Below are 21,264 nucleotides of genomic sequence, written 5' to 3'. Positions count from 1 at the left end.
TGATAAGCTATTTGAAGAGAAGGCAGTGCTCCTACAAGCACTATCTTCTCCGCTCTGTTTACCTGCTTGCTGCAGCAATAGCAGTGGTGAGCAGGTGTAATTACAAGTATGGCGTCCCCATTCACTTCTATGGGACAACTGGAGTATTGACTTGAATGGACAGAGGTGTCCCATAGAAGGGAATGGGGATGCCATACTTGTAATTACACCTGCTCCCCACTGTAATTGCTGCGGCGAGCAGGTAAAGAGCAGAGAAGGCAGCACTTGTATGAGTGTTGCCTTCTCTTCACACAGCTAATCGGCGGGTGTGCTGGGACTTGGACCCCGCCGATCTGATATTAATGACCTATCTTGAGTCCTTAATAGTAAAAAGCTGACATCCCCTTTAAGTGTCTCGATCTGTAATTTGTAACAGTAATGATTCTGCTACATGGCGATCTGGGTCGTGTGACAGCTGTCGCACCTAGAATTGCAGTGTAGCGGTGCTAGCATAGAAATGAATTGGCTTGCAGTGCATCTCGTATGTCTGTTATTACGATCAACCCAGAATCACAAAAAATTCCAGCAATGTTGGATTTTTATTTCTTTCATTCTAGGGTTGCGGTAGTGGCATATGTGCGAGTTTCTCTTTGACCCCTTTAATTTGCATGCTAGCACTGCTATTCTGCGATGCGTGGGCACGTCTGCTGTCACACGACCAAGATCGCTGTGTAGCCAAACCCTAAAGTTTACTATGTTACTAATATTACAAGTTAAAGGGGTTGTCCAGGTTCAGAGCTAAACCTGGACATACCTCTATTTTCACCCAAGCAACCCCCCTGACTTGAGCATCGGAGCAGTTCATGCTCTGATGCTCTCGCTTTGCCCTGCGCTAAATCGCGCAGGGCAAAGGCATTTTCAAGAGTTCGGGTGACAAATCGGGCTCTCCATGGGGCTGCCAGGAAGCCCGGTGACGTCACTGGCACAGATGGGCGGGCTTTAGCGCTGCCCTAGCCAGTAAAACCACTAGGGCAGCGTTAAAGCACGCCCATCAGAGTCGGTGACGTCACCGAACACACGCCTCCGCCCTGCAGTGTGTTATTGTAAACAAAAGAGCCCTTGCCCTGCGCGATCTAGCACAGGACAATACTCAAGTCAGGGGGGCTGCCTGGGTGAAAATGGATAAAGGCAAGTTGTTAACTGTGTAAACAAAAGAGAGAGGGCGCACCATAGGGTAAAAACTTTGGAAATTCAGATTAAATCCCAATTTGGGAGGCTCACCTTGCAGGGTTGCGCAATTATATGCACAACGCTAATGTAGGCATGTGGGAGATGATTTAATCCCCAATATGAAGGTTGGTATGCAGCCACGGATGTAGATGTCCTCGGATAAGCGTGCCTAGGCCCACACGGAGGATTAAAATGACAGGAAGAAAAGGAACATCTCTCGGCGCAAGGAACCAACCAGAGGTAGACGGTGAATCTTCAAGAGTTTTATTGCAATCACAACGCGTTTCGGGGAAAGGGTCCCCTTCATCAGGTGAAGAAAATTGCATAGAGAGTGGACAAACATGCTGGATGAAAATGGAGGTATGTCCGGGTTCAGCTCTGAACCCAGACAACCCCTTGACCGTATTTTGTATCCGTGTCTGATCTGCATTTATTTGCAGATTGCACGCTGACAGATTTATTTCTAGGGGTCCACAAAAAATTGTCATCCATGCGCTGTCTCCATCCATGTCCATTTCACAAATTATCGAACAGGTCCTATTTTTGTCCACATTGCAGAAAAGACTAGTGATTACTAGTAATGGGAGTGAGAAAATTCTGGACTGCATGAGGCCTAAGTAACTTTATCTAGTAGTCAGTCAGTGGAAGATTTGACAGGTTGTTAAATTCTGTTTAGTAGTTTCCTCGCACCACATTCTCAGGTTAAGGCCTAGTTCACACGATCGTATGGCTTTTATAGTTTTTTGCGGTCCGTTTTTCACAGATCCGTTGTTCCATTTTTGAGTTCTGTTGTGTTTCCTTTCCGTTTTTCCGTTCCGTTTTTCCATATGGCATATACAGTCTACAGTAATTACATAGAAAAAATTTGGCTGGGCATAAAATTTTCAATAGATGGTTCAGCAAAAACGGAACGGTTACGGATGCATTTCCGTATGTGTTCCATTTTTTTGCGGACCCATTGACTTGAATGGAGCCACAGAACGTGATTTACGGCCAAATATAGGACAAGCTCTATTTGTACGGAACGGAGATACGGAAACGGAATGCTTACGGAACACATTCCGTTTTTAATTTGGAACCATTGAAATGAATGGTTCCGTATACGGACCGTATACGGAACACAAAAAAACGGCCCGTACACTCACAAAAAAACAATCGTGTGAACTAGGCCTAAGGTGGAGGACAACTGCCTTTTGGAGCTGTATTGGAGGCCATGTTGGTTGCTACCTAGCTTTCCTAAACTCCAGAATGGCTTAGCTTCCTAGTTATCTCTCACACTTTTATTTCACTGTATAATTGGGCATATTTGCTTGTAAGAAGATCTTTAAAAGCTGAGTATCCCTCAACCTTTCCAGAAACGACTGACTGACATCTATGGCTGGCCATAGATATTTCTCTGCAGACCATTGGAAGGTTCAGCTAAATTTGGTGAGATCTGCTGATAGTCTGAGGTCTATGGTGATCGTGGACAGAAGAGATTACCAGAGGATGCTGCTGTAATTTGCCATTGATCTGCAGACAAGTATTTCATGTATATGGCCAGTTTAAGAGCCTGCTAAGAAGTTTTGAAAACTTGATGTAAGAGTGGACATGTCTATGAGCCTGCAATGTAACTCCTATAAAGAGAGGCATACAGCCTGAAAACCATGCCACTATACAAGCTTTGTACACAGGGCTCTGCCATATGCCACCACCGTGAGCTGTAGAAATCGGCTTCAGTACCAGATACGTCCCTGAGGTGCAAATGAGGTGTAGTTTCTTGGCCAAAAATGAGATGCTTTTATCTTTTTTTTTTTATTTTCTCCCGCCCCCCCCCACACATTTTTATTTAAATTTTTTAAAAAAAATTTTTAGGCAAGGTGACCAAAATATAGCATATCTGGAATGTTTTGCAGTTTTGTGTTTTACCGTGATGGCCCTGCAATTTTTTTTTTACTAGGCTCTCGTACATGGCAGACCACAAGGTAAACCTACAAAACCATGTGGCCATAATCATTGTCATCAATCAATTCTCAATTAATAGTTAACGTGGTTTTCCTGGAATAGAATATTGATGAGTTATCCTTAGGATAGGTTGTCAATATCTCAACAGACACCCCCTTTTTGAAGAGCATACTCAGAGTATACCAATATTAACAAGAAAGGGGGGCACACTGAGAGTGTTGGTTGAGTCCAATTAAAGTACCGTATAGAAAAGAAGGCCTAAAAAAAAAAAAAGCAGCACATCCTAAAAAAATCTTTATTATTGCCACAGCAAGACAAAGAGCTTAAAATATTGTATACAATAACAACCCTATGAGGAACCCAAAATACATCCCTACATGTAAGTACACCGACTACCAAACACAGCGTATAGTGGCTGTGCTGGGTATTGCAGTCCAGGCCAATTCATTTGAATGGGACTGAGTTGTGCCAAGTCCAAATGACTGGTGAACGTGACCTCACTGGACTAGGAAGAACTGTTTTGAAGGGGCTGCAGTGCTCATTGGCAGGGGTTCACCGATGAGATATTGGTGACCTATCCTCAGGATAGGTCACCAATATTTTACTCCCCGAAAACTCCTCTAAGCAGTTAATCAGAAAAATATACTTTCTGGACTGTAACCCTCCAGAGCTATTTGTGAGGAGAATTGTCCCGTGTAACAGGATTCCCTCCTGTTTGCTGGTGAGACCCTATCATTTGTGATGTGTTGTTGCTATGCATTGTGAAAATCCCTCGATTTATTAAAGCTCATGAAATGGGGAAGTAACTGAGGATTTATCTTGTCCAATGAATTAGTTACTAATGCCCGTATTTATCATGACGTTCATCTACTGTCATAATAAAAGCATTTCCTAGTGATCGGCTCACATCTTCCTCCTAGACTGCACAGGAAACAGGAGTGAAATGCATTCCTCCAACCCATCCTGTTCTCACCTTCTCTGGTTTGTTTGTCTGGAGGAATGGCTCGGAGCCGCCACTGGGCGTCAGCTTTGTGCATGCAGGAAGTCCGTGTCTTTCCTCTGAGCAGTGCCATGATGTCATGGCTTGGCAGTAATGTAAATAGTGTGCGATGGAGACTGGGAAGCTGCTGGCATTTTCCTGATTTAGATGTGAGCAGCGTCCAGCAGGTCCACTAAAGTGTCTAAGAAAAACAATATTTGGACCAAGATATATTTTTCCATTATACACTCTGCATCCGTTCCTCACCGTTTTCAAGATTTCTACTTGGACATTTTAATGAGAACCTTTAAGCTCGAATCACACATTCAGCTTTTGATGCAGATTTTAGAGCCACAACCAGGAGTGCTTACAAAGGAAGGGAGAAACTTGTATCCTTCTTGACTTGTGCCTCATTCACACAGGGCCAGATTTATCATTAGCTCAAGTCAAAATAATAGAGTGAAAAAGTCGCAAATTTTTGCTAAAACTGCGCAAAAATTTGCGACTTTTATTAGCTCTGCGCTATGCTCGCCAGTTTTCTGAAAGTGGGCGTGTTTTCTTATGTAAATGAATTTCTAGACAGATTTACTATTGCGCCAATTTAAAAAGTCGCAAAAAATTGCGCAATTTCACTCCAGTGAGGACCGTGCTTATCTTATGCAACTTATTAATAGAACATGCGACTTTTTTGTAAAGACGTGCGACTTTTGTAAAGACGCTTACTGAAGAATAAACTGCTTCTATCAAACCACATTTATCACAGTATTAAAGGACCAATAATAAATCTGACTTGGCCAAAAGTGACTTTGGACATATGTAAAAATGGAGTAAGATGTAAGGCTACTTTCACACTTGCGGCAGAGGATTCCGGCAGGCAGTTCTATCGCCGGAACTGCCCGCCAGATCCGGCAATACAGACGCAAACGGATAGCATTTGTCAGACTGATCAGGATCCATATGACGAATACATTGAAATGCTGGGTCATCCTGAAAAACGCATTCCTTAATTAATTTTATTCGGTCTGAGCATGCGCAGACCGCAGTCGCAGTGCCGGATCCGCTTTGCCGAAACACTCGGGGCCGGCATTAATGCATTTCAATAGGAAAAAATGACTGATCCGGCATTCCGGCAGGTGTTCCGGAATTTTGGATGGAGATAAAACCGCAGCATGCTGCGGTATGATCTCCTTCCTGAAAAGGCAAAAAGACTGAACTGAAGACATCCCGATGCATACTGAACAGAATGCTCTCCATTCAGAATGCATTAGGATAAAACTGATCAGTTCTTTTCCAGTATTGAGCCCCTATGACGGAACTCAATGCCGGAAAAGAATAACGCTAGTGTGAAAGTACCCTAAGGCTCCATTCACATGTTCGCTAATGGGTCCGCATCCGTTCCGCAAAAGCCGTGCGCAGTGAATGTTGATGAGTTATCCTTGCGCATGCGCAGTGAATGTCTGACCGCTTCCCTGCACAGACATCTCCACTGCGCCTGTTCCTCGGAGCACTATGATGATATCGGCGCAGGCGCAGTGGAGATGTCTGAGCAGGGAAGCGGTCAGACATTCACTGCGCATGCGCCGCTCACAGTGAGGATCGCATTCCGGAGGAGATGGGTGGGCTGGAGGGACGCGCTGGGCGGCGGCATTTTGTGAAGGTAGACTGAACCTCTAGGTGCTAATGACGCCCCCATAGCACCTAGAGGCTCATTAGCATATCAACATAAGTTCGTTTTTTTGCAAAACGGCTGCACAATAAGCTATTATATTAGGATGGTTTGGTAGAGCAGACACTAGCGGATCGCTAGTGTCTGAAAGCTAATTATGTGAAAACAAAGTAGTAGAAACCCTTTAAAGCAAGTTCCTGCAGCTAGTCCAAAGAGGCACATGGCTTCTCTGAAAACGTGGTGCATGGACTGAGATGGGACATATTGCCCCACAGTTCTGGTGTAAAATTCTGTCTCATTGTAAGCCAACCAATAGTTGGTATGGAGCCAGAGAAAAGTGTCTGCACAGATTTATCATCCAGCCTTGCTGTTGCTGTTTTCCGAGATTTTAATACTGATAACCTATCTTTAGGATAGGGGCTCATGCACACAGACATGTACAGCCCGTGCTGCGGACCGCAAATAGTGGTCCACAATTCACGGGCACCAGCCGGGTGCCCACCATTTGCAGATGCGGACCTATTCACTTGAATGGGTCTGCGATCCGCAAGATTCAGTCTGCACCACAAAAAAATTGCTGTATTGTGTTCTAGTTTTAGAGTAAACGATAAGAGATGGCTCTCCTGTTGTGCAGTGAATGGAAGGGTGCTCCCACTAGAAAAGATTCACCCAACCTTCTAAAAGTGTTAAATTAATATAAATGTAGAAGAGGGGCACACCTACATAAAGAACCACTTATGGAGAGAAATGTGTAGCTATAGGAATTTATTTCTTATTTAAAACTATATAGTATTATTAAAACAGTTAAAATACATAAAACATAAATAACCAATGATGATATTGACTATGCAGATTAATATATATGTACAAACTGAAAGAAAGTATGAGAAATAGATGCAAAACAAATTATCGATATAAAAAATCGTATTGATCTCGATAAGTCTTGCGATGTTACGATATTTAAATAATCGCACATAAACAAGGATGACAAATTGCTTCCGTTTTGTAGTTTCTATATAGTCATAGTTGTACTCACTATTTTGTAGGAGTCTGCCTGCTTCTTTGTATACATTGTGGCGTCCCACGTGTTGCGAAGTTATAAACTTTATTCGTGCCTTGTTCTTTGCTTGGTCTTGGTCTTCTTATGGATAATAAACAAGCTACATTTTGGACATCATAATCTCTGGAGCGCTTCAGCAGCAAAAGAATAAAACAAGGGGATCGGTGACATCAGCAACACGTGGGACGCCGAGGCCGAGCAACACAAACCTGAGTAAGTCAGAGAGACTTGATTAAAGTGTCGATTGAAATAACTCTCAACTGTTGGTTTGAAAACTGGTTGTTCCGAAAATTTGCGATTAAAATAACTGCAAGTTCTCGGCTGCTGTCTGAAAAACCGGCATACCATTGACTTTTATATTCACCGAAGATCCCAAGTATAACTCACCTATAGGGAGAGCCAGCAAAGAACAAGGCACGAATAAAGTTTATAACTTCGCAACACGTGGGACGCCACAGTGTATGCAAAGAAGCAGGCAGACTCCTACAAAATAGTGAGTACAACTATGACTATATAGAAACTACGAAACGGAAGCAATTTGTCATCCTTGTTTATGTGCGATTATTTAAATATCGTAACATCGCAAGACTTATCGAGATCAATACGATTTTTTATATCGATAATTTGTTTTGCATCTATTTCTCATACTTTCTTTCAGTTTGTACATATATATTAATCTGCATAGTCAATATCATCATTGGTTATTTATGTTTTATGTATTTTAACTGTTTTAATAATACTATATAGTTTTAAATAAGAAATAAATTCCTATAGCTACACATTTCTCTCCATAAGTGGTTCTTTATGTAGGTGTGCCCCTCTTCTACATTTATATTGTGTTCTATTTTTATTTTTATTTTTTTTCAGTGTGGAGATACGGACCAAAATCCAACAGAAGCGCTCCGTAGTGCTTCCGTGGGCTTCCACTCCGTCCCTCTGGTCCGCATCTATGATACAGAGTGCACACGGCCGGTGCCCGTATATTGCAGGCCGCAGTGCTGGCATGAATCGCACACGTTTATGTGCATGAGCCCTAGTGTCTACTCGGTGGTGGTCCCCGGTGTCGGACACCCACCGAGTAGATACTGATGACCTAGGGCTCATGCACACGAATATGTGGGACCCGTGCCCGTACAGCTGTTTGAGAAGGTAGCCGCACTCACAGTATGGCGGCGTCCTCTCAGCTTCATCGGTCACATGACCTAGGCGCAGTGAATGGGTCTGAGTGCGATACCAAGCACAGATGCTTTAGGGCTCATGCACACGACCGTTGGTGCAAATTGCAGTCCGCAATGCACGGGCACCTTCCGTGGGGAAGGCGCATGGGGATCGCAGACCCATTCACTTTAATGGATCCGCGATCCCTCTGTTCCGCAAAAAGATAGAACATGTTCTATCTTTTTGCGGTACGGAGGCACGGAACAGAACACTCCGTAGTGTTCTGTTCCGTGCTTCCGTTCCGCACCGTTCTGCATCTCTGGATTTGCGGACCCATTGAAATGAATGGGTCCGCATCCGTGATGCGGAATGACAACAGAACAGTGCCTGTGTATTGCGGATCCGCAAATGCGGTCCGCAACATGGGCACGGGACACCAACGGTCGTGTGTATGAGGCTGTGCTTGGTAACCAAGTAGAAGGCCGCGGCACTCACAGGAGCGCCGCTGCCTTCTCAAACAGCTGATCTTCGGGGGTCTTGGGTGTTGGACCTTCACCAATCAGAGGATAGGTCATCAGTATTAAAATCTCCAAAAACACCTTTAATGTTGGCATTTTTGTGTGGTGTTTTGTGCAGCCAAATGTTACAGTAAATTATATGTAATAGAAACTCTAAATTTATATTTATAAATTAAAATGGTGAAATATAATCTGGTGGACCAAATTTATGCACATGCCTCTTAATAAATATGGCACATCTTCGAGCAGTCCATGGACCAGCTATGAGTTTGCCAGATCTTCTGGACTATAACTTGAGCAAGATTCTGGAGTAAATTGCAGTAAATTTTATGGGCTTAGAGAGGCCCTGTTTATTCTCGCTACGTCCCAAACACTTTTGAAAGTGGTGAGAGAAGTGAAAAATTGCTTACTACTTTTTCACGTGACACAGATTGCTTCATATGTGAGCTTCCAATGTGTTTTTGTTTTCGGGGGGCTGTGCGTTATGTGCAAAATGTGGCATGCACTGGGTATCGCACTTTTTTTCTAGTGTTTCTTCCAAAGCCTTCTCTATAGGACTTGAAAAATGGCAGAATAAGGCTACATGCACACGACCATTGTGTGTTTTGCGGATTCGCAAAACACGGATGGCGTCCGTGTGCATTCCGCAAATTGTGGAACGGCACGGGCAGCCATTGATATAACTGCCTATTCTTGTCCGTTTTGCGGACAAGAATAGGACAGGTTATATTTTTTTGCGGACCACGGAATGGAGCAACGGATGCGGACAGCACATGGAGTGCTGTCCGCATCTTTTGCGGCCCCATTGAAGTGAATGGGTCCGCATCCCAGACGCAAAAACTGCGGCTCGGATGCGGACCAAAACAACAGTCGTGTGCATGAGGCCTAAGATGAATATTATAAGTGCTAAAAATAAAAAGGCAGTTTTGTGAAGACCGTGAAAAAGCAAGAAACACTTGCCATTTTTTTTTTTTTTTTGCCATTTTATTGAAATCCAACTATTATTTTCCATACATCTTCAACATCATTATTACTTTTCTTCCTTTTTACCCCTAGCCATAATACCCTCCCTACCCACCCTCCCCTTTGCGATGCGTCTTTCTAAGGGCTCATTCACACGGCCGTTGCCGTATTGCGGCCTGCATACAGTGGGTACACGGGGCACCGGCCGTGTGCATTCCGCATCACGGATGCGGACCGATTCACTTGAATGGGTCCACAAATCCGGAGATGCGGTGCGGAACTGAATAGAAGCATGGAACCCCACGGAAGCACATGCCTCCGCACTGCAAAAAGATAGAACTTACTCTATCTTTTTGCGGAACGGACGGATCGCAGACCCATTCAAGTGAATGGGTCTGCGATCCGCATGCAGCTGCCCCACAGTCTGTGCCCGTGCATTGCGGACGGCAATTTGTGGTCCACAGCACGGGCAGCACATGGTTGTGTGAACAAGCCCTAAGGAGGAGTCAAGACGAGGAAGACAAACACCCCATATCCTAGTCCATTTATCCTCTATATTTCTCTGTTTATACAGAACCTTCTTTATCTCTTGATTTTTGGCATTTTTATAATCCCTGAATGTATGAAGGAGGGCTAAAAGGTTTTCTATCTAATTTAGACTAAAATGACACATGCCGGTTTTGAGTATAAGTCAGGAGTTGATGAAAAATGGGCTTGAGCTGGCCATACACTTGGCACAGCTGTCTCTCCCGGTCCCCTGCATACAGCTGAATGTGCATGTGGTCTAAATAGGGAGTGTGGAGTAAGCCGCTAGCAGACACGCCTGGTGGTGCCAGTCTTTCTGCCCCGTGACATCTGGTGTCGGGGGAGCATCGGGACATCCCCATACACATTATTTGATTAGCCAGTCCAACTGGAATTGGCGGATTTGTCTGACATCATGATAACTAGAGATGAGCTCATTTTATGTTATGAAATTCGTTCACGCTTCGTTTGGTGGTGACAGCTGAAATGCGTTATGGATTCGGTTACCACAGACCATAACGCAATTCTGCGAGGCATTCCATTATTCAGTCCGTCATAGAAGTCTATGGCCTGCATAACGGATCCGTCCCGTTTCTGTTATACTGGAGAGGACTCCCCTGCATAATGGAAACGGGACGGATCCGTTTTGAAGCCCATAGACTTCTATTATGACGGACTGAATAACGGAATGCCTCTAAAGGCATTCCGTCATAGAATTGCGTTATGGTCGCTCATCTCTAATAATAACGTGTGTTGTGGTCACCTTCACGGGTACTTCTCCACCCCTGGCTTTGGCTGGAGAATCTTTTTACAGGAGGTGTACCAATAGAATCTTTGGTCTATGGGAATTCATAAATTCATTCTTTTTATTAATTTCCGGACCTTCCCACACACAGCTTTTTATAGTGGGTTTGGTTTATTAGGAATAGATTGGTTTTATTTAATGATGGTTTATGGTCATTTTATCTAATGAAACATGCTTTGCTTACTTTAAATCAGTTTGAGGAGTGCTTACTTTAGGGAGGAACAATTTAAGGATATGAATTATACATGTCAGCTCTCTTTTGTAACCTTAAAATAGTGTCAGGAAGCAGGTCTTTCCTGGCGGCAGTACTGGGGCTGTGTCTTCCATTTTCCTCTTTATATGTGTATAATATTATTATTATTACAAAACCCAGAGTTATGAATGGGACCCTGGAGACCACAGCAGATGTTAAAGCTAGTACGTATTTGTATATGTATTAGGTATGTGTTGGTCTACCGTATAAACCAAGTTTTTTTTATGTCTTGGCTACTTTCACACTTGCGTTTTTCTTTTCCGGCATAGAGTTCCGTCACAGGGGCTCTATACCGGAAAAGAACTGATCAGGCATATCCCCATGCATTCTGAATGGAGAGTAATCCGTTCAGTTTGCATCAGGATGTCTTCAGTTCAGTCGTTTTGACTGATCAGGCAAAAGAGAAAACCGCAGCATGCTACTGTTTTATCTCCGGCGAAAAAAACAGAAGACTTGCCTGAATGCCGGATCTGGCATTTTTTCCCATAGGAATGTATTAGTGCCGGATCCGGCATTCAGAATACCGGAAGGACGGATCCGGCATTCAGGCACTAATACATTCCTATGGGAAAAAATGCCAGATCCGGCATTCAGGCAAGTCTTCTGTTTTTTTTCGCCGGAGATAAAACAGTAGCATGCTGAAAAGAAGGTGAAACTGAAAAGAAGGTGAAAAAAATAAATGCCGGATCCGTTTTGCCGGATGACACCGGAAAGACGGATCCGGCATTTCAATGCATTTTTTCGACTGATCAGGCATTTTTAAGACTGATAAGGATTAGGGATCGACCGATATAGATTTTTTAGGGCCGATACCGATAATTTGTGAACTTTCAGGCCGATAGCCGATAATTTATACCGATATTCTGGGAATTTTCATTTTTGAGAAAAAAAATAAAAATTTCCTACACAAATCTGCTGAAAATTAATATGTTTATTGTTAATGTGTATTTTTTTTGTTTATTGTTAATGTGTATTTTTATTTTTTAAAATTTTTTCATTTATACTTAATATTTTTTTTTTGTTTTTTTTTTTACTAACTTTTAGCCCCCTTAGGGACTAGAACCCTTGTCCTATTCCCCCTGATAGATCTCTATCAGGGTGAATAGGATCTCACTCTGTCCCCGCTGCTCTGTGCATAGTGCACACAGCAGCATGGAGCTTACCATGGCAGCCAGGGCTTCAATAGCGTCCTGGCTGCCATGGTAACCGATCGGAGCCCCAGGATTACACAGCTGGGGCTCCGATCGGAGGAGCAGGGGAGAGGGGATCCTGTGGCCACTGCCACCAATGAGTAATACTGGGTGGGGGGGGGGGCACTGCGCCACCAATGTTTTTACTATTGGGATTGGGATGGGGGTGGGGGGCGCACTGCGCCACCAATGATTAATACTGGGGGGCTTGGGCAGGGGGCGCACTGCGCCACCAATGAAGATAAGTCTATCAATCATCTACAGGAGGCGGGAGCTGGCTGCAGAATCACATAGCCGGCTCCCGACCTCTATGAGCGGTAGCTGCGATCCGCGGCACCTGAGGAGTTAATTACCGCAGCTACAGCTCATAGAGGTCGGGAGCCGGCTATGTGATTCTGCAGCCAGCTCCCGCCTCCTGTATATGAATTAATGAAAGACTCATCTTCATTGGTGGCGCAGTGGCCACAGCCCCTCCCCTCCTCTTATGTTCTCTCCTCTCCTCTCATTGGCGGCAGCAGCAGCACAGGGGGAGGGAGACACTGCTTCCTTCTCCCCTGTGCTGCGGAGGGAACACAGAGAGCGCTGAGAGCAGCGCGATCTGTGTTCCCAATATGTTATTGGTATATCGGCAAAATAGATGCCGATACCGATAACGTTCAAAATACTCAATATCAGCCAAACCGATAATCGGTCGATCCCTAATAAGGATCCTGATCAGTCTTACTAATGCCATCAGTTGGCATACGTTTTGCCTGATCCGGCAGGAAGTTCCGGCGACGGAACTGCTTGCCGGATATCTCTGCCGCAAGTGTGAAAGTACCCTTATATGTGTCACTGCCCATTACGGCTTACAATGTAAGGGTGCATTGAGATGCAGCAGATGTGCCATCGTATCTGCTGCGTGGCGGAGAACTACAGGACAAAACCTCCATCCTAGTTAAGGCCTCATGCACACGACCGTATCAGTTTTGCAGTCCGCAAACCGAGGATCTGCAAAATACGGATGTGATCCATGCGCACTCTGCATTTTGTTTTTGTGTGGACCCATTGACGGGGAGTCCAAATTTTTCAGACAATCATAGGACATGTATCTTTTGCAGTACGGACATATACAGTACAGACCAAAAGTTTGGACACACCTTCTCATTCAAAGAGTTTTCTTTATTTTCATGACTATGAAGGCATCAAAACTATGAATTAACACATGTGGAATTATATACATAACAAACAAGTGTGAAACAACTGAAAATATGTCATATTCTAGGTTCTTCAAAGTAGCCACCTTTTGCTTTGATTACTGCTTTGCACACTCTTGGCATTCTCTTGATGAGCTTCAAGAGGTAGTCCCCTGAAATGGTCTTCCAACAGTCTTGAAGGAGTTCCCAGAGATGCTTAGCACTTGTTGGCCCTTTTGCCTTTACTTTGCGGTCCAGCTCACCCCAAACCATCTCGATTGGGTTCAGATCCGGTGACTGTGGAGGCCAGGTCATCTGGCGCAGCACCCCATCACTCTCCTTCATGGTCAACATAGAAACATAGAAACATAGAAACATAGAATGTGTCGGCAGATAAGAACCATTTGGCCCATCTAGTCTGCCCAATATACTGAATACTATGGATAGCCCCCGGCCCTATCTTATATGAAGGATGGCCTTATGCCTATCCCATGCATGCTTAAACCCCTTCACTGTATTTGCAGCTACCACTTCTGCAGGAAGGCTATTCCATGCATCCACTACTCTCTCAGTAAAGTAATACTTCCTTATATTACTTTTAAACCTTTGCCCCTCTAATTTAAAACTGTGTCCTCTTGTGGTAGTTTTTCTTCTTTTAAATATGCTCTCTTCCTTTACCGAGTTGATTCCCTTTATGTATTTAAAAGTTTCTATCATATCCCCTCTGTCTCTTCTTTCTTCCAAGCTATACATATTAAGGTCCTTTAACCTTTCCTGGTAAGTTTTATCCTGCAATCCATGTACTAGTTTAGTAGCTCTTCTCTGAACTCTCTCAAATATACCTTACTTTCAAAGTTTTCCCAATTTTTCGGCTGACTGACTGACCTTCATTTCTTAAAGTAATGATGGCCACTCGTTTTTCTTTACTTAGCTGCTTTTTTCTTGCCATAATACAAATTCTAACAGTCTATTCAGTAGGACTATCAGCTGTGTATCCACCTGACTTCTCCTCAACGCCACTGATGGTCCCAACCCCATTTATAAGGCAAGAAATCCCACTTATTAAACCTGACAGGGCACACCTGTGAAGTGAAAACCATTTCAGGGGACTACCTCTTGAAGCTCATCAAGAGAATGCCAAGCGTGTGCAAAGCAGTAATCAAAGCAAAAGGTGGCTACTTTGAAGAACCTAGAATATGACATATTTTCAGTTGTTTCACACTTGTTTGTTATGTATATAATTCCACATGTGTTAAGTCATAGTTTTGATGCCTTCAGTGTGAATCTACAATTTTCATAGTCATGAAAATAAAGAAAACTCTTTGAATGAGAAGGTGTGTCCAAACTTTTGATCTGTACTGTAGATGTTAAAAGGACATGAAAGTCATGTGTGCTTTCTGTATCCTATATGTCCTTTCGCAAAAGATACATCTTTATTTTGTGTATCTGCGGTTTGCAGAAAAAGAAGTATCAGACATTTGGATTTCAATATGCCCAATCCTTTATCAGGGAAGATAAGCTGTCGCCAGAGCTAGCAGCTTACTCCCCTCTCCCTTGCTGAGCTGAACTGGAAAGCTACTGTGTGGACCTTTTTGTTACTAATAAAGCAACCTGATTCATTGTAGGCAAACCTTTCTCGGTTTAGTGTTTAATACAGTACAATATGCAGACGGCCGGTAATGGCATGGTAAAGCCCTGAAACCACCTTTCTAAGAGTGTTTATTCAATAATGGATTATCTCAAGAGGTTTAACCTCATGGCCCGCTCATTGCATTGCCTAGATTAAGGCTCTTTTAACAAGCTCCAATTGTATGCTGTTCTTCATTTGTGAAACACATGAGTTTAACCTTGGGATAAACTGCCTTCACAATGGCACGTCAAAACCTTTTATTAAAGTCCCTGCAGGTCTGTGCCGATGCGGCTCTGTTGGCTCCGATCCCGTGCAGTCATCTATCTGGGCAATTTAATACATCTGACGTGAAGAAGGTTGAATGGCGTGTTGGTTCTGGAATAGGAAGTGGAAAAAGAAGGCTGTATCTTGTATTCTTGCGGCTTTCGTTCTGAAACGGTGTATAATAGTGGTGACAAACGCAGGCTGAAGCTTGTTGACGTTTCTTCATGGCCACCCAAAAGATAATTAAAAATAACTGCTACTTGCTTCTCCATTCCCCTGCTGATCAGCACAGTGGCTCTGGTGGTCAATATGTGACCACTGCAGTTCTGCCTTCCACGTGCCATACTACTAGTGTTGTGGCTCTGTGTGTGTGTGTAAAAAATAATATAAATAAATATATATATATATATATAATAATACAAAAGATGAGCTACAATTTTTTTAAGCCCTATTAAGCATTTATTCATATATTTATATTTTTTTGCTCTAGGTTTGACATCTACCGGAAGGTACCCAAAGACTTAACACAACCCACCTACACTGGCGCTATCAGTAAGTAATGTATACTGAGAATACCTTCATTCTTTGCATCGTTTTTTCATTTTGAATTAGTATTGGTAAATTACAGGGGACCTAAACCCTTGCTGAAATTTTTAACGGTGCGGCAGCACTTCTCAGAACGGTCTGCCCATTCGGCTTTCATTGTCTCTACTCTGTCTTTCCAGTATGCAGAGTGCAGATCTATTGAAAGTTTATGGGTCTGTACTCTGCACCCTGAAATGTGCAGGGTGCTCCCAGAAGTGCTGCTGCATTTCGTAGTTTCAGCAAGGGTTTAGATTAAGGTAAGACTGTGTGGTGTGCTGAAAGATAACAGGCTAATAGAAGATGTGGAACCTGCATTGGCCTTCCCTACCCAATAAATGATTGTTGCTAGCCTATTGTTTGATCCAGTCCCTGGTACGATAGGTTAGTTCTCTGGTGAGTAATGGTAATTTAATGGACCGCTTGCTCTAAAGTGGGGCAAATGGTGCTGCCATTTCTCAGCCGTGGGTTAACAATGCAGGGACCAGATTTTCTCTTGACTTGGTACTCAATAGAAGAACTACGAAGGGTTTAGGTGGTCACCAATGTACTACAGAACAGACCATGCTGGTAAGGAAACAAATCTAATGTTTGTGTGTATATGTATGTATTGTATATCTTGACTGTATATACGCATCCATGCGTGTGCTTACTGTCTGTGTATGCTTGTGCCCGGGACTTACTTTCTTTTCTCCACTTGTGACTTGACCTAAGCATCTGTCATCTGATAGCCGTTCTGTTTCCTGAAGACACAAAGAGCTACTGTCCTATGCCTAGCAAGAAAGCTATAAAGGTCATCCAGCAAAAACCTTGTGGCCACATACCTTCTATTACAGTTTATTCATATATCCTTTCTGTGTAGGAGATCTCCTACTTTGTCTGATCTGGCCACTCTTTGGATCTCCTGAGCATGAAGCACATGCTGGGTGACCTAGAGTGATCCTGTCTTGGTCATGTAAAATCCAACTTAATTTTACAGGAATGTTGTCCAAAGAGCAGCTTAAATGAAGGGTTTTAGGTACTCTAATGAATAGATCTGAAAATGAGCTTTATATTTTTTAGTATGAAACTGAATTCTCATCCTAGTCACATGCTGGCTTAGACGTTTCTTCCTTGTATTTATTTCCTCTGACATCAATACAGATTAGTAGAATACCTCTACTATAACAATGCTGCCTTGTGCCCTGCACACACTAGTCTATTGGGTTCTGCTTATCTATGGCCACCGGGCATAGTGATTACCGAGGCAGCTACATTAACCATCTCATGATTAGCTAGAAGAAAAACTATTAAACCGTAGAATTAAAGGGTGTCTGTACCTATAAGACTGGCTGACCTGTTACATGTGCGCTTGGCAGCTGAAGACATCTGTGTTGGTCCCATGGTCATATGTGCCTGCATTACTGAGAAAAGTAAAGTTGTAATATATGCAAATGAGCTTTTAGGAGCAACGGGGGTGTTGCCGTTACACCCAGAGGCTTAACTCTGTCTGCAACTGCTGCGCCCTTTGCACTTTGACAGGGCCAGGCGTAAATTCGTTTTTTACTTCTAAGCCCTGTCAATCAAAGGCACGAAAGTTGCAGAGAATGCATTGCCTCTAAGTGTAATGGCAATGCTCCCGTTGCTTCTAAAGCTCCATTTGCATAAACTAAAACTTCAGTTCAGCCAGTTTGATATGTACAAAACTGCTGACAGATGCCCTTTAAGTTCTGCTTGCCATAATGAAACGGGCATGGGTTCCCGTTATGCTTGACTGGCCGCCTCACCCTGACAGGGGCCCATTTTCGAGATCTTACCTTTAATTGGCCAGTTCTCTTCTATGTTGTGTGGTGACCATAATTCATTTTTCTTGTATCCCTCTAGATCAGGGATCAGCAACCTCTGGCATTCCAGCTGTTCTGAAACTACAACTCCCTTAATTCTGCTTTCACTTTTATGGGAGCTTCAAGAACAGCGAGCAAGTGTGCATGCTGGGAGTTGTAGTTTGCCGACGGTTGCAGACCCATGCTCTAGATCATTTTTGGTTTGGTAATCTGTAGGCAACCATTTTGCTACCCTTCAAGTCTAACCAGTGGGTGAGATCAGCGCTCCCTTTCTTTAGAAGTTCTTCCAAAAAATATCATTGGAAAATGAGATAATAGTACTTGCTAAGTGGCCGGCTTGGGGAATGAGGTTCTGAAGAAATAAAGTTTTAGCTTGAACATTTATAAATGAGATATCACAGTTCAATGCATAGAACTCCTATGTGCTTATTAGTATGAAAATGGTCCGTGTTCCATCCGTTTTTTTTTTGCAGATCCATTGTAACAATGCCTGTCCTTGTCCACAAAACGGACAAGAACAGGACATGTTCTATCTTTTTTGCCGAACAGACAGGTAGACACGGAATGCACATGGAGTCATTTTGTTTTTTTCCCCGGCCCCTATGAAGTGAATGGTAAAAAAAAATTAACGGAAACAGAAAAATATGTTCGTGTGCATGAGCCCTAAAGGAGTATTCCAATCTCAGACATTGATGGCATATTGCTAGGATATGCCATCAATATTAGATAGGTGTGGGTCCCACGTCTGGGTCCCGCTCCATTTTCCAGAACTGGACCCCCGAAGTGAACCGAGCGGCCGCGTACCGCTATGGGTATTCCAAAAATAGTCGATCGCTCTGACTTCACTATTTTTGCAACACTCATAGCAGCTCTCCTTCACTTCGTTCGACAGGTCCATGATACCACCTTTGGGATCCGCTTCTGACATTGATGGCATAGGCTAGCAATATCTGAGATGTAAATACCCCTTCATTCCTGTGATGGTCCATTAATAAATTATACAATATTAATATTTTGTTTTAAATCTGGAACTGGACGTGATACATTTCTACTGTCTCTGATTCTACCCAAAACTGCTCTCAACCCCACAGCCCCGATTTGTATTAAGTCACGTGGCACGTTTTTTGTGACATGGGATAGGCCATCAGTATTTGGTCTGTGGGGGTCTAAATCCTGTAACCCCTGCCAAAATCTTATTTGAATATGGCTCAATTTCCTATAGCAATTATGAGCTGCCATGGCCGTAGGTCTGAAGCTACAGCTGCTAATAAATTATGACACTAGAGTTCTCCACCGATCATGCCATTTCCTATGCCTTCTTCCATGCCATGTTTTACACTCTACTTATAGATATTGAATACATTCAGATATATTGATTTCGGCTTGCAACTGTACCATTCTGTGGGGCTGTCAGCACTGCCGCCTATTTTGTGAGCCGTGGAAATAGCTAATCAGCTTTTCTAGGATTCTGTATGGGCCGGAAGTCTAGCTACATCACTAAGTTAATGATCTTAGGTTCTTAACCCCCTGTCACTAAGCTGGACACTGCCAACAGGCGGGGTACTACCTCTGTGATGCTGCAGCTCCTGAAGCTGGATTGCATAAATTGCATTGTCAGCACTACTACATTTGTGTTCACTTGACAGATACAGTTTCGGCTACTTTCACGTTATTGTTTTCAATTCCGCTATCAATATCCGTCAGTGGATCTCAATAGCGGAAGAAAACGTTTCAGTTTTGACCCCATTCATTGTCAAACTGAACTGAACGAAACGGAATGCACCAAAATGCCTTCCGTTCCGTTTGGTTGTGCTCCCATCGTTGCAAGCAGCTTTTTTTTTGTCCGCGATGTGGTGCGGAGCAAGACGGATCCGTCCTGACACACAATGTAAGTCAGTGGGGATGGATCCGTTTTCTCTGACACAATAGATAACTGATCCGTCCCCCATTGACTTTCAGTGGTGTTGAAGACGGATCCGTCATGGCTATAGAAGACATAATACAACCGGATCCGTTCAAGACGGATGCATGCGGTTGTATTATGGTAATGGGAGCGTTTTTTCAGATCAATGACGGATCCGCAAAAAAACGCTAATGTGCAAGTAGCCTTAGAAATCCAATGTAGCTTTCTTTAAAGTTATTTTCACATGGTATTTAAATGGAGGCATTAAAGGGTTTCTGTCACCACACTTTTCACTATTAAACAGGCTGACATTATTGATGCAGCTCTCCCGACATGTTTCACCGCTAGATGCGGCTTCTTCAGGGGGGTAAAGAGCTACTAACAAAGTGTTGGTAGCTCTTTACCCCCCTGAAGAAGCCGCATCTAGCGGTGAAACATGTCGGGAGAGCTGCATCAATAGTTTTTAGATGTGTATGGTAGGGCAGAAGAATGATCACTGAACGGCGAGCTGCAGACGCCGCATAGATACTTATACTATAGGGGCAGCTAATAGGCATAAGTGCGGGCGGTAGGTGCCGCTAAGAGTGTTAGAAAAATATCGCACTTGGTAAAATAAAGCACTTTAGGTAGGGCATTAATCCCCAAACGATAGGTGCAGGTGTCTGATGTCGGCTGACATTACAGACAAGCACCACGCAACACCTTGCAAGAGATGACATAGATCTCAACTTACCCACAAGACAAGCAGTGGGTGTCAAGCCTACAGCCCCCTAATATTTGCCCTCCATATAGAGTTTTAAATGTATATGTTTTTTGTGGCTATATTTGTTATTTAAAAGAGAAATAAAAGTTATATTTTAATAAAAAATTAGAGAAAAGGCTTCAAGAGGTAGTCCCCTGAAATGGTCTTCCAACAGTCTTGAAGGAGTTCCCAGAGATGCTTAGCACTTGTTGGCCCTTTTGCCTTCACTCTGCGGTCCAGCTCACCCCAAACCATCTCGATTGGGTTCAGGTCCGGTGACTGTGGAGGCCAGGTCATCTGGCGCAGCACCCCATCACTCTCCTTCATGGTCAAATAGCCCTTACTTTCAAAGTTTTCCCAATTTTTCGGCTGACTGACTGACCTTCATTTCTTAAAGTTTTTCTTTACTTAGCTGTTTTTTTCTTGCCATAATACAAATTCTAACAGTCTATTCAGTAGGAGCTGTGTATCCACCTGATTTCTCCTCAACACAACTGATGGTCCCAACCCCATTTATAAGGCAAGAAATCCCACTTATTAAACCTGACAGGGCACACCTATGAAGTGAAAACCATTTCAGGGGACTACCTCTTGAAGCTCATCAAGAGAATTCTAAGAGTGTGCAAAGCAGTAATCAAAGCAAAAGCTGGCTACTTTGAAGAACCTAGAATATGACATATTTTCAGTTGTTTCACACTTGTTTGTTATGTATATAATTCCACATGTGTTAATTCATAGTTTTGATGCCTTCAGTGTGAATCTACAATTTTCATTGTCATGAAAATAAAGAAAACTCTGAATGAGAAGGTGTGTCCAAACTTTTGGTCTCCACTGTGTGTGTGTGTGTGTGTGTGTATATATATATATATATATAT

At 43.2% G+C, this 21,264-nt stretch overlaps 1 protein-coding gene across 2 annotated transcripts in view; it reads left to right on the top strand.

The window, feature by feature from the left end:
- ERGIC1 (endoplasmic reticulum-golgi intermediate compartment 1) overlaps window positions 1-21,264 on the top strand; it is a 109,187-nt gene that overhangs the window by 15,885 nt on the left and 72,038 nt on the right. For both annotated transcript variants that reach the window (XM_040406348.1, XM_040406340.1), the window contains exon 2: window positions 15,830-15,891. In XM_040406348.1, the coding sequence (XP_040262282.1) occupies window positions 15,830-15,891 (62 nt within the window). The remainder of the gene's footprint in view (window positions 1-15,829; window positions 15,892-21,264) is intronic.

The sequence above is a fragment of the Bufo bufo genome, chromosome 1, assembly GCF_905171765.1.
Source record: "Bufo bufo chromosome 1, aBufBuf1.1, whole genome shotgun sequence".
Classification (NCBI taxonomy): Eukaryota; Metazoa; Chordata; class Amphibia; order Anura; family Bufonidae; genus Bufo; species Bufo bufo.
This window is presented reverse-complemented; position numbering and strand designations above follow the sequence as displayed.